The 14,344-nt window shown below is 51.4% G+C and overlaps 2 protein-coding genes across 2 annotated transcripts in view; one reads left to right on the top strand and one right to left on the bottom strand.

Moving 5' to 3' along the window:
- LOC140720622 (NACHT, LRR and PYD domains-containing protein 3-like) overlaps nucleotides 1-14,344 on the top strand; it is a 745,417-nt gene that overhangs the window by 321,182 nt on the left and 409,891 nt on the right. The gene's annotated exons all lie outside the window — the stretch shown is intronic.
- Nucleotides 1,221-14,344, bottom strand: part of LOC140720562 (uncharacterized) — a 66,431-nt gene continuing 53,307 nt past the window's right edge. The window contains exons 8-12 of the mRNA XM_073035399.1: nucleotides 12,831-13,779; nucleotides 6,064-6,150; nucleotides 5,738-5,908; nucleotides 1,494-1,662; nucleotides 1,221-1,332 (exon numbers count right to left, since the gene is read on the bottom strand). Of these exons, the coding sequence (XP_072891500.1) occupies nucleotides 1,309-1,332; nucleotides 1,494-1,662; nucleotides 5,738-5,908; nucleotides 6,064-6,150; nucleotides 12,831-13,779 (1,400 nt within the window). The 3' untranslated portion in view covers nucleotides 1,221-1,308. The remainder of the gene's footprint in view (nucleotides 1,333-1,493; nucleotides 1,663-5,737; nucleotides 5,909-6,063; nucleotides 6,151-12,830; nucleotides 13,780-14,344) is intronic.

The following is a 14,344-nucleotide window of genomic DNA, read 5'->3' as shown; positions in this document are numbered from 1 at the left end:
CGGTATTTTAACTAGCTGGCTGGCCGCTAAGGAGCTACTCTATTGCAGACATCCCACCTCTCCCGGGAGTTCCGGGAGTCTCCCGCAAGTTGATGGTGCCTGCTTCCCTGAAATGAGATTTTGCAGGGTGGGATTAATTGAGTGATGGAATGGTGCAGACGGAGCTTCACTGTGTGCTTACATTGCAAGTGTGTGATGGGATGGTGTGGAGGGAAATTCACTCTGTGTCTGACCCCGGGAGTGTGTGATGGGACGGTGTGAAGCGAGATTCACTCTGTGTCTGACCCTTGGAGTGTGTAATGGGACGGTGTGGAGGGAGATTCACTCTGTGTCTGACCCCGGGAGTCTGTGATGGGACGGTGTGGAGGGAGATTCACTCTGTGTCTGACCCCGGGAGTGTGTGATGGAACGGTGGTGGAGGGAGATTCACTCTGTGTCTGACCCCGGGAGTGTGTGATGGGACGGTGTGAAGCGAGATTCACTCTGTGTCTGACCCTTGGAGTGTGTAATGGGACGGTGTGGAGGGAGATTCACTCTGTGTCTGACCCCGGAGTGTGTGTGATGGGACGGTGTGGAGGGAGATTCACTCTGTGTCTGACCCCGGGAGTGAGTAAATTTACAAATGTAAATTAAACAATGTGTGAGCTGCTGACGTGCGGGAATAAATAAGCTGCTCCCGACTCACTCACAGTCACACACAATTAACTGACCGGCGACAACGAGTGACCGGTTGAATAATCAGTCCCGTTTCTCACCGTCACTCTGCATCGGGGTACCGATGATTATAAAATCACACATCAGCGCCGTGTCCGGGATCGCAGCAGATCCAGAGGGTCACTGCCGAGGTATTTGTCAATTTAACATCATTATATCGGCCAGACTGCCGAATGCACCGTCCTCAGCAAAGGGAGCAAAAGGATTCTCTCCCGGGATAATCCCACCCGGGACACCGGTGTCCCAGACTGAGCCCCGGACCCCCGGGCTCTTCCTGTCTGGGTAATTCCCCGGTGTGTCACGTGGGAGTCTCCAACACGCACATCCGGCGGAAGCTGCCCCACCGGACAACCAGCGGAAATACGTCACTGCGGGACGGCTCCGAGCGACACACAGCGCGAGAATTGCGCTGGTCCCTTAACACCGTTGGGAATCACCCCCGGCGTGCGGCCATTAAAAGGTAAGGGCGGGACTTAAAGGGGAGGGCGGGGAATCGGCCAAAATGTCCCCATCCCACGGGCGGGGATGTTCACACTGTCACTGTCAGTCCGGGTCTGGGTTCCTGCAGAGATCTCAGTTCCTTCTTCCCGGGTCTCATTGAACCGATTCGACCCCAGCCTGAAACAGATGGGAGAATAAAGATGAAATAAAGAGATTACACAACAGTGTCAGTAACAGGGGACTGGGGTTAATGTTTCAACAACACACAGATAATATCACCAGAAAACCCGCGGATCCGCTGATATTTTATCACATTAAACATTAACACAAACACTCACCCGATCCGATTCAGACTCGGGAGGGTCTGTATGAGGCGGCGGAGAGCGGGGACAGATCGCTCTGTCAGCGAGTTTTTTTACCAAGTCCAGCTCCATCAGTGATGGGATTGTACTGAGAGCGGAGACGAGATCCTCGGCACCAGAATCTGTGAGACCGATACGGCTCAGCCTGGAGATGAGAGAGAGTGAGGGTGAAGGACACAGAGAGACAGGAGACGGTACAAATCCCCACTGTTTATCAGAAACAATTGCTGATTTTTTTTTTCTTCAGCACGACTGCTCAAGTCGGCCAGTGAGAACAGCGAGAAGTGTTTAAACGGAAGACAGATTTACAGAGCGAGCGTCAGAGGAGCGGGAGACAGAGTAGGAAGGCTTTGGCTCAACGGGGCTTCGGCGATAAAGGGACGAGGCGAGGTAGGTTATCTGTTTACAATACAGACGGAGAGTATGTGTGTGAGGCTGGTTTTCTGTGCTCGGTGTCAGATGTGGGAGATCCTGGAGACTCCCAGCCTCCTGGACGTCAACATCTGCACCCGGTGTGTCGAGCTGCAGCTCCTTAGGGACCGAGTCAGGGAACTGGAGATGCAGCTCGATGACCTTCGTCTGGTCTGGGAGAGTGAGGAGGTGATAGAGAGGAGTTACAGGCAGGTGGTCACACCGGGGCCACGGGAGACAGACAAGTGGGTCACAGTCAGGAGAGGGAAGGGCAAGAAGCAGGTACTAGAGGGTACCGCTGTGGCTGCTCCCCTTGACAATAAGTACTCCTGTTCGAGTACTGCTGGAGGAGGCCACAGCCTACGGGGTGTGTGGGGAAGCAGCATTGGCTGTTCCTCTGGCACAGAGTCCAACCCTGTGGCTCAGAAGGGTAGGGAAAGGAAGAGGATGGCAGCAGTGATAGGGGATTCTATAGTAGGGTATCAGACAGGCGATTCTGTGGACGCAGGAAAGAAAGTTGGATGGTAGTTTTCCAAGGTCTGGGATGTTTCAGATCGCGTCCAAGATATCCTGCAGTGAGAGGGAGAACAGCCAGAGGTCGTGGGTACATATTGATACCAATGACATAGGTAGAAAAGGGGAAGAAAACTTGAAAACTGAATACAGGGAGTACGGAAGCAAGTTGAGAAGCCGGACCTCAAAGTTACTGCCTGTTTCACAAGATAGTGAGAATAGGAATAGGATGAGCTGGACGACAAATGCGTGGATGAGGGATTGGAGCAAGGATTCATTTTCTGGATCGTTGGGAGCTCTTTTGGAGCAGGTGTGACCTGTACAAAAAGGACGGGTTGCACTTGAATCCCAGGGGAACCAATATCCTGGCGAGGAGGTTTGCTGAGGCTTCTGGGGAGAATTTAAACTCGAATTGTTGGGGGTGGGAACCTAACTGAAAGACTGGGGAAGAGGTGGCTGGCTCACAAATAGAGAAAGCTCGGAGACAGTGCAAAAGGAAGGATAGGCAGGTGACAGAGAAGGAACGCGCTCAGACCAGTGGTTTGAGATGTGTCTATTTTAATGCAAGAAGTATCATGAATAAAGCGGGTGAGCTTAGAGCGTGGATCAGCACTTGGAGCTATGATCTTGTGGCCATTTATAGAGACTTGGATGGTGCAGGGGCAGGAATGGCTACTTCAGGTGCCAGGCTTTAGATGTGTCAGGAAGGACAGGGAGAGAACAAAGTTGGGGACATGGCACTGTTGATCTGAGATAGTGTCACGGCTGCAGAAAAGGAGGAAGTCATGGAGGGGTTGTCTACAGAGACTCTGTGGGTGAAAGTTAGGAACAGGAAGGGGTCAATTACTCTACTGGTTGTTTTGTATAGACCACCCAACAGTAACAGGGACATCGAGTCGAGGAGCAGATAGGGAGACAGATTCTGGAAAGGTGTAACAATAACAGGGTTGTTGAGGTGTGAGATTTAATTTCACTAATATTGATTGGAGTGAGGGGTGTAGATGGGGTGGAGTTTGTTAGTTCTGTTCAGGAAGGTTTCTTGACACACAATGTAGATAAGACTACAAGAGGAGAGGCTGTACTTGATCTGGTATTGGAAATGAACCTGGTCAGTTGTCTGGTCTCTCAGTGGGAGAGCATTTTGGAGATAGTGATCACAATTCTGTCTCCTTTACCATAGCATTAGAGAGGGATAGGAACAGGCAAGTTAGGGAAACCTTTAATTGGAGTAAGGGGAACTATGAGGCTATCAGGCTGGAGATTGGAAGCAGAAAATTGGAAGATATGAATCTGGAAGATTATAAGGCTAGCAAGAAGAGGCTTAAGAATGAAATTAGGAGAGGTAGAAGGAGCCATGAGAGGGCCTTGGCAGACAGGATTAAGGACAATCCTGTCTGGATTTTTCCAAGGCATTCTGCAAGTATGTGAAGAGCAAGAGGATAAGATACGAGAGAATATGACCAATCAAGTGTAACAATGGAAAAGTGTGTATGGAACCGGAGGAAATAGCAGATGCATTTAATGAATCTTTCGCTTCAGTGTTCACTATGGAAAATGATATTGGTGATTGTAGGGATGACTTGCAACAGACTGAAAAGCTTCAGAATGTAGATATTATGAAAGAGGATGTGCTGGTTCTTTTGGAAAACATCAAGTTGGATAAGTCACCGGGACATAATGGGAAGTATCCCAGTCTACTGTGGGAAGCAAGTGAGGAGATTGCTGAGCCTTTGGCGATGATCTTTGTATCATCAATGAGGACGGGGGAGGTTGCGGAGGATTGGAGGGTTGCGGATGTTGTCCCCTTACTTAAGAAAGGGAGTAGGGATAGCCCAGGAAATTATAGACCAGTGAGTCTTAACTCAGTGGTTGGTAAGTTGATGGAGAAAATCTTGAGTGTTAAGATATAAGAACATTCGGAGAGGCAAAAGAAGATTAGGAATAGTCAGCGTGGCTGTGTCAAAGGCAGGTCTTGCCTTACGAGTCTGATTGAATTTTTTGAGGATGTGACTAAACACATTGATGAAGGCAGAGCAGTAGATGTAGTGTATATGGATTTCAGCAAGGCATTTGATAAGGTACCCCATGCAAGGCTTATTGAGTAAGTAAGGAGTCATGGGATTCAAGGGGACAGTGCGTTGTGGATCCAGAACTATCCTGCCCACAGAAGAGAAAGAGTGGTTGTAGACGGGTCATATTCTGCATTGAGACCGTTAGGCAGTGGTGTGCCTCGGGGATCTGTTTTGAGACCCCTACGCTTTGTGATTTTTATAAATGACATGGACGAGGAAGTGTTGGATGAGTTAGTAAATTTGCTGATGACACAAATGTTGGGGGTGTTGTGGATAGTGTGGAGGGCTGTCAGAGGTTACAGTGGGACAATGATAGGATGCAAAACTGGGCTGAGAAGTGGCAGATGGAGTTCAACCCAGATATGTGTGAGGTGGTTCATTTTGGTAGGTAAAATATGATGGCAGAATATAGTATTAATGGCAAGACTCTTACAGTGTGGACGATCAGAGGGGTCTTCGGGTCCAAGTCCATAGGACACTCAAAGCTGCGACGCAGGTTGACTCTGTGGTTATGAAGGCATACGGTGCATTGGGCTTCATCAACCGTGGGATTGAGTTTAAGAGCCGAGAGGTAATGTTGCAGCTATATAGGACCCTGGTCAGACCCCACTTGGAGTACTGTGCTCAATTCTGGTCGACTAACTACAGGAAGGATGTGGAAACCATAGAAAGGTTGCAAAGGAGATTTACAAGGACATTGCCTGGATTGGGGAGCATGCCTTATGAGAATAGGTTGAGTGAACTCGGCCTTTTCTCTTGGAGTGATGGAGGATGAGAGGTGACCTGATAGAAGTGTACAAGATAATGAGAGGCATTGATCGTGTGGATTGTCAGAGGGCTTTTCCAGGGTTGAAATGGCTAGCATGTACATAGAAGTAGGTGCAGTGGTATGTCATTGGAAGTAGCTACAGAGGAGATGTCAGGGTTAATTTTTTTTACACAGAGAGTGGTGAGTGGAATGGGCTGCCGACAGCAGTGGTAGAGGCGGAAATGTTAGAGTCTTTTAAGAGAATCCTGGATGGCTATGTGTAGCTCAGAAAAATAGAGGACTATAGCTAAAGCCTAGGAGGCAGTTCTAAGGTCGGGACATGTTAGGCACAGTTTTGTTGGTCGAAGGGCCTGTATTGTGCTGTATTTTTTTCTATGTTTCTATGTTTCTTCTAATCATAATAATGTCAATCACCAGATGACTGTAAACACAATCTCCCACAATTTGGTACTTACTTCAGTTTCTGTATTTTACACTCCGGGTTCGTCAGAGCCTCAGACACCAGTTTCACTCCTGAATCTCCCAGTTTATTATGACCCAGGTTCAGCTCTGTCAGTGATGGGTTTGTACCTAGAGCGGAGATGAGATCCTCGGTACCAGAATCTGTGAGACCGACATTGTACAGCCTGGAGATGAGAGCGAGTGAGGGTGAAGGACACAGAGAGACAGGAGACGGTACAAATCCCAAGTCTTTATCAGCAACCCAATTACTGATCACATTAATGTTCAGTGTCAGACACCCAGTGACTGTAAACACAATTTCCCACAGTCTGGTACTTACCCCAGTTTCTGTATTTTACACTCCGGGTTCCGCAGAGCCGCAGACACCAGTTTCACTCCTGAATTTCCCAGTTCATTCCACCCAAGTCTAAACACAAATATATTGATGAACAAATTGATTCAAACCGTGGGTCTGGGGGAATTTCTGTCACTCGGATATTTCAGGAAACATTAAACCCTTCAGTAAATCATTGATTGGAGTTCCCATCACTGTCAATGTCCCTCACTGCCCAGCTACAGGGTATTCGCCGAATGTCAGTAATTTCGTCTGTCGGAGTGATCCAGTAAACTCCACGTATTCTGTCTCATTCCCCGATGGTTAGAAAAGTATTCCTGATGTGAGAGGGTCGGGAGGGGAAGGGATGAAGGATGGGAGAAAGTCCCACAGTGAGGAAGATTTGTGAAGGGGGATGGGGAAGAGAGATCCCACAGGAGGAAGGGGGATGGGGAAGAGAGATCCCACAGGAGGAAGGGGGATGGGGAAGAGAGATCCTACAGGATGAAGGGGGATAAGGTAGAGAGATCCCACAGGAGGAAGGTGGATGGGGAAGGGCGATCCCACAGGATGAAGGGGGATGGGGTAGAGTGATCTCACAGGAGGAAGGGGGATGGGGAAGAGAGATCCCACAGGAGAAAGGGGGACGGGGAAGAGAGATCACACAGGAGGAAGGGGGATGGGGAAGAGAGATCCTACAGGATGAAGGGGGATAAGGTAGAGAGATCCCACAGGAGGAAGGTGGCTGGGGAAGGGCGATCCCACAGGATGAAGGGGGATGGGGTAGAGTGATCTCACAGGAGGAAGGGGGCTGGGGAAGAGAGATCCCACAGGAGGAAGGGGGAAGGGGAAGAGAGATCCCACAGGAGAAAGGGGGACGGGGAAGAGAGATCACACAGGAGGAAGGGGGATGGGGGATCCCACAGGAGCAAGGGGGATGTTGGAGAGAGATCCCACAGGAGGAAGCGGGACGGGGGAAGTGAGATCCCACAGGAGGAAGGGGGACGGGGAAAAGAGATCCCACAGGAGGAAGGGGGACGGGGGAAGAGAGATCCCACAGGAGGAAGGGGGTCGGGGAAGAGAGATCGCACAGGAAGAAGGGGGACGGGGAAGAGAGATCTCACAGGAGGAAGGGGGATAGGGAAGAGAGATCCCACAAGAGGAAGGGGGATGTGGAAGAGAGATCCCACAGGAGGAAGGGGGATGGGGAAGAGAGATCGCACAGGAGGAAGGGGGTCGGGGAAGAGAGATCGCAGAGGAAGAAGGGGGTCGGGGAAGAGAGATCGCACAGGAAGAAGGGGGACGGGGAAGAGAGATCTCACAGGAGGAAGGGGGATAGGGAAGAGAGATCCCACAAGAGGAAGGGGGATGTGGAAGAGAGATCCCACAGGAGGAAGGGGGATGGGGAAGAGAGATCCCACAGGAGGAACGGGGACGGGGGAAGAGCGATCCCACAGGAGGAAGGGGGACGGGGAAGAGAGATCCCACAGGAGGAAGGGTGATGTGGAAGAGAGTTCCTACAGGATGAAGGGGGATAAGGTAAAGAGATCCCACAGGAGGAAGGTGGATGGGGAAGGGCGATCCACAGGATGAAGGGGGATGGGGTAGAGGGATCTCACAGGAGGAAGGGCGATGGGGAAGAGAGATCCCGCAGGAAGAAGGGGGATGGGGACGAGAGATCCCACAGGAGGAAGGGAGACGGGGAAGAGAGATCCCACAGGAGGATCGGGGATAGGGAAGAGAGTTCCAACAGGAGGAAGGGGGTTTGGGAAGAGAGATCCCACAGGAGGAAGGGGGATGGGGATGCGAGATCCCACAGGAGGATGTGGGATGGGGAAGAAAGATCCCACAGGATATGGGGGATGGGGAAGTGAGATCCCACAGGAGAATTGGGATGGGGAAGAGAGATCCCACAGGAGATGGGCGATTGGGAACAGAGATCTCACTGGAGGAAAGGGGTTGGGGAAGAGAGATCCCACAGGCGGAAGTCGGATGGGGATGAGATATCCCAGCGGAGGAAGGGGGATGGGGATGAGAGATCCCACCGGAGGAAGGGAGATGGGAAGAGAGATCCCACAGGAGGAAGGGGGATGGGGGAAGAGAGATCCCACAGGAAGAAGTGGGATGGGGAAGAGAGATCCCACAGGAGGAAGGGAGATGGGGAAGAGAGATCCCACAGGAAGAAGGGGGATGGGGAAGAGAGATCCCACAGGAGGAAGGGAGATGGGGAAGAGAGATCCCACAGGAGGAAGGGGGACGGGGGAAGAGAGATCCCACAGGAAGAAGGGGGACGTGGAATAGAGATCAGACAGGAGGAAGGCGGACGGGTGAAGAGAGATCGCACAGGAGGAAGTGGGTCCGGGAAGAGAGATTGCACAGGAAGAAAGGGGACGGGGAAGAGAGATCCCACTGGAGGAAGGGGGATGGGGAAGAGAGATCCCACAAGAGGAAGGGAGATGGGGAAGAGAGATCGCACAGGAGGAAGGGGAATGGGGATGAGAGATCCCACAGGAGGATGTGGGATGGGGAAGAGAGATCCAACAGGAGATGGGCGATGGGATAGTGAGATCCCACAGGAGATGGGGGATGGGGAAGACAGATCCAACAGGAGATGGGCGATGGGGAAGAGAGATACCAATGGACGAAAGGGGATGGGGATGAGAGATCCCACACGCCGAAGTTTGATGGGGATGAGATATCCCAGAGGAGGAAGGGGGATGGGGAAGAGAGATGCCACAGGGGGAAGGGAGATGGGGAAGAGAGATCATCCAGGAGGAAGGGGGACGGGGAAGAGGTATCACACAGGAAGAACGGGGATGGGGAAGAGTGATCCCACAGGAGGAAGGCGGATGGGGAAGAGAGATTACACAGGAGGAAGGGAGATGGGGAAGTGAGATCCCACTGGAAGAAGGGGGATGTGGATGAGAGATACCACAGGAGGAACGGTGTTGGGGAAGAGAGATCCCACAGGAGGAAGGGAGATCGGGAAGAGATATCCCACAGGAGGAAGGGAGATGGGGAAGAGAGATCCCACAGGAGGAAGGGGGGTGGGGAAGAGAGATCCCAAAAGAGATGAGGGATGGGGAAGAGAGATCCCACAGGCGGAAGTGTGATGGGGATGAGATATCCCAGAGGAGGAAGGGGGATCGGGAAGAGACATGCCACAGGAAGAAGGGAGAATGGGAAGAGAGATCCCACAGGAGGAAGGGGGATGGGGAAGTGAGATCCCACAGGAAGAAGTGGGATGCGGAAGAGAGATCGCACAGGAGGAAGGGTAATGGAGAAGAGAGATCCCACAGGAGGAAGGGGGATGTTGAAGAGAGATCCCACAGGAGGAAGGGAGATGGGGAAGAGAGATCCCACAGGAAGAAGGGGGATGGGGAAGAGAGATCCCACAGGAGGAAGGGAGATGGGGAAGTGTGATCCCACAGGAGATGGGGGATGGGGAAGAGAGATCTCACAGGAGGAAGGGCGATGAAGAAGAGAGATCCCACAGGAGGAAGGGAGATTGGAAGAGAGATCGCACAGGAGGAAGGGTGATTGGGAAGAGAGATCCCACAGGAGGAAGGGTGATTGGGAAGAGAGATCCCACAGGAGGAAGGGGGACGGTGAAAACAGATCCCACAGGAGGAACGGAGATGGGGAAGAGAGATCCCACCGGAGGAACGGGGATGAAGAAGAGAGATCCCACAGGAGGGAGGGAGATGAGGAAGAGAGATCCCACAAGAGGAATGAGGATGTGGAAGAGATATCCCACAGGAGGAAGGAGGATGGGGAAGAGAGATCCTACAGGATGAAGTGGGATGGGGAAGAGAGATCCCACAGGAGTAAGGGAGATTGGAAGAGAGATCCCACAGGAGGAAGGGTGATTGGGAAGAGAGATCCCACAGGAGGAAGGGGGACGGTGAAGACAGATCCCACAGGAGAAAGGGAGATGGGGAAGTGAGATCCCACAGGAGGAAGGGGGATGGTGAAGGGAGATCCCACAGGAGGGAGGGAGATGGGAAAGAGAGATCTCACAAGAGGAAGGAGGATAGGGAAGAGAGATCCCACAGGAGGAAGGAGGATGGGGAAGAGAGATCCCACAAGAGGAAGGGGGATGGGGATGAGAAATCCCACAGCTGGAAGGGAGATGAGGATGAGAGATCGCACAGGAGGAAGGGGGATGGTGAAGGGAGATCCCACAGGAGGATGGGAGTTGTGGAAGAGATTTCCCACAGGAAGAAGGGGGATGGGGAAGAGATTTCCCACAGGAGGTAGGGAGATGGGGAAGAGAGATCACACAGGAGGAAGGGTGACGGGGAAGAGAGATCCCACAGGCGGAAGGGGTACGGGCAAGAGGGATCCTACAGGAGGAAAGGGGACGGGGAAGAGGGATCCCACAGGAGGAAGGGGGATGGGGAAGAGAGATCCCACAGGAGGAAGGGAGATGGGGAAGAGAGATCCCACAGGAGAATGGGGGATGGGGAAGAGAGATCCCACAGGAGAATGGGGGATGGGGAAGAGAGATCCCACAGGAGGTGAGGGATGGGGAAGGGAGATCCCACAGGAGATGGGGGATGGGGAAGAGAGATCCCACAGGAAGAAGGGGGATGGGGAAGAGATTTCCCACAGGAGGTAGGGAGATGGGGAAGAGAGATCACACAGGAGGAAGGGTGACGGGGAAGAGAGATCCCACAGTCGGAAGGGGTACGGGCAAGAGGGATCCTACAGGAGGAAAGGGGACGGGGAAGAGGGATCCCACAGGAGGAAGGGGGATGGGGAAGAGAGATCCCACAGGAGGAAGGGAGATGGGGAAGAGAGATCCCACAGGAGAATGGGGGATGGGGAAGAGAGATCCCACAGGAGAATGGGGGATGGGGAAGAGATATCCCACAGGAGGTGGGGGATGGGGAAGGGAGATCCCACAGGAGATGGGGGATGGGGAAGAGAGATCCCACAGGAGGAAGCGGGATGGGGAAGAGAGATCCCACAGGAGGAAGCGGGATGGGGAAGAGAGATCCCATTGGAGGAAGGGGGATGGGGAAGAGAGATCCTACAGGATGAAGTGGGATGGAGAAGAGAGATCCCAGAGGAGAAGGGTGTTTGGGAAGAGAGATCCCACAGGAGGAAGGGAGATGGGGAAGAGAGATCCCACTCTAGGAAGGTGGACTGGGAAGAGAGATTCCACAGGAGGAAGGGGGATGAAGAAGCGAGATCCCACAGGAGGAATGGAGATGGGGAAGAAAGATCACACCAGAGGAAGCGGGATGTGGAAGAGAGATCCCACAGGAGGAAGGGAGATGTGGAATTGAGATCCCACAGGAAGAAGGGGGATGGGGATGAGAGATCCCACAGGAGGAAGGGAGATGGGGAAGAGAAATCCCGCAGGAAGAAAGGGGATGGGGATGAGAGATCCCACAGGAGTAAGGGAGATCGGAAAAGAGGTCGCACAGTAGGAAGGGTGATGGGGAAGAGAGATCCCACAGGAGGAAGGGGGACGGTGAAGATAGATCCCACAGGAGGAAGAGAGATGTTTAGGAGAGATCCCACAGGAAGAAGGGGGATGGGGATGAGAGATCCCACAGGAGTACGGGAGATTGGGAAGAGAGATCCCACAGGAGGAAGGGGGATGAGGAAGAGAGAATCCACAGGAGATGGGGGATGGTGAAGAGAGATCCCACAGGAGATGGGGGATGGGGAAGAGAGATCCCACTGGAGGAAACGGGATGGGGAAGAGTGATCCCACAGGAGCTAGGGAAATGGGGAAGAAAGATCCCACAGGAGGAAGGGAGATGGGGAAGAGAGATCCCACCGGAGGAAGGGGGATGGGGAAAGAGAACCCACAGGAGAAGGGTATTGAGTAAGAGAACTGGACGAAGGGGGATAGCAATTGTCAAAATTTTTCACAACCGTATTTACGACAGTTTTATCCAAATCCATTTACATTGAAACAACGCAGTGGAACAGTTTCACAGTTCAGAGTGAGAGATAAATCAGGCTACCTCAACTCCTGGCACTTGTGCAGCCCGGGTCCCAGCCGCTCGTTTCCTTCACACTGAATGTGGCAGTTCTCCACGTCGAGGTGTTTTATTGTATCACACATTCCGATGACATGAGACAGGACCGCACAGTCAATCGGGGTCAGTGTTATTCCACTAAATGAAAGTGTTTCCACTGATCCCAGTGTGGCCTGAGCCAGTCCACTATTCTGAGACTCAAACAGGTAGTGCAATGTGTTCAGGAGGCTCCTTTTACCAGCTTCACTTTCTGTGTTTCTACTCTGGCGTTTAACCTCCTCCTTCACCCAGTCAATCACCCGGCAGGTTGTTTGAAGAGCAAATTGACCCAGAAACTGCTCCAGGCCCTGAGTTGTCATTGGGTTGGAGAGACCAGCAATAAAACGGAGAAATACCTCGAATCGCCCATCTGTCGTGTTGTGGGCTTCAGTGAGGATTTTCAGAATTTTCCTGGGATGTATAGTCAGAAATTGTGCGACTGCAGCTACAAACTCTTGGATGGTGAGGTGTGGGAATGTGTACACCACGCTCTGGGCAGAATCCTCTTTCTCCAAAAGCTCCATCAGGAACCCGGACAGGAACTGGGAAGGCTGCAGATTGTAGTTGTTCAAATCTCCATCTGTAAACACAATCTTCTTCTCGGACACTCCTCTGAAGGCCATCTGACCAACCCTGAGTAACACATCACGGGGGTTCTCAATCTCACGGCCGTGGTTTTCCAGGATGTTGTAAATATAATAGGAGTACAGTTGAGTGATGGTCTTGGGAACTCGCTGTGGGTCCCTGACTCTTTTTGTGAAGTAGGGGCCCAGTGTCAGAGCGAGGATCCAGCAGTAGGAGGGGTTGTAGCTCATGGTGTACAGGATCTCGTTCTCCTTCACGTGTTTGAAAACAGCTTCCGCCACCTTCTGATTTTTAAAATGCCTGATGAAATATTGCTTCCGTTCCTCACCAACAAATCCCATGATTTCAACCCAGATACTGATCTTCGCCTTTTGCAATAAATGTAATGCACTGGGACGGGTGGTCAGCAGCACTGAGCACCCTGGGAGCAGCTTGCCCTGGATTAAACTGTACACAATGTCAGACACCTTGCACTTGAATTCAGGATCTGTGCATGTGGACCGACGTTCTTTGTTTCTCCGGCGGTCAGTAAAATCAATTGTGTCCTTGAATTCATCCAAACCATCGAATATAAACAGCAATCCGTCTGGATCCTTCCACAGAGTTTTCAGATCATTCCTCAGGTAAGGATAGAAAAACAGCACCAGCTTCGAGAGGTTTATTTTGCGAATAAAGGAGTTTAAATCTCGGAACTTTAAACTGAAGACGAAATGGTACTGTTGGTATATTTTCCCTGTGGCCCAGTCATAAACAATCTTTTGTACCATTGTTGTTTTCCCGATCCCCGGGACTCCGGCCACTGCTGCCGAACTCCCAGATTTGGATTTACTCCGGGAAAAGCTGCTCTGGAGCAACTGATCTGTTCGGATTTTTTCCAGCTCTCCACGGAGATGTTTCAATCTCCACTCCTCGTGGTGTCTGCCTCTTGCCAGCAGTTCGTGTTCCATCAGTCTCCGATCTCGAACAGTAGAAATGACCGTGAGCTCAGCGTATTGACCAACCAGCTGGAAAAACTTCACCTTCTCCGTCATCAGGATCGTGTTCACTCTCAGTGTTTCAGTTTGTTCCCGCAGAGTCTCCTTGTGTTTCTGTTGAACATCTTCCATGGGAACAGACAGCAGACAAACTGTTAAATGGCTCAACTGGCAAAGAATATTATAACTGCATTTCAACATGCAGTGTTTGAGATTACATGGATTAATTTCATACTTCCATGGATATTAGGACAGAAAGTAAAATTCTGTTCACAGACACTGGAACTGACAGCGATGAGTCCCAGAAAATGTCCAGTCCTCATATTCTGACACTAGCTACTTGTGAAGGGGAACATTCCCCTGATATCCTATTCCAATCCTGACTGTACTCCCGTTACAACAACATTTCACTACATTTAAAGCATTGTTTGCATCATTAACAGACGATGTTAATGTTAATCTGGTGGGGAAATATGGAGAGCAGGACACTGTGCGTTTTGGCAAAGCTGCACACTGGGGAGTCACAAGTGTCCACTGCTCGCATCTAAACAGGAGCAAAATATGCAGGAAATACTCAAGTCGGGCAGCATCTGGGGAGAATCACAGTGAATGTGCGGATCGATAACCCATCGTAATGACAAGAAAGAAGATGGGAAATTTTCAATTGCAGTGATGGAGGATTGGTGGAAA

The sequence above is a fragment of the Hemitrygon akajei genome, unplaced genomic scaffold (genome assembly GCF_048418815.1).
Source record: "Hemitrygon akajei unplaced genomic scaffold, sHemAka1.3 Scf000045, whole genome shotgun sequence".
Lineage (NCBI taxonomy): Eukaryota > Metazoa > Chordata > Chondrichthyes > Myliobatiformes > Dasyatidae > Hemitrygon > Hemitrygon akajei.
Note: the sequence above shows the minus strand (reverse complement) of the source record. Positions and strands in the feature narration are given on the sequence as shown.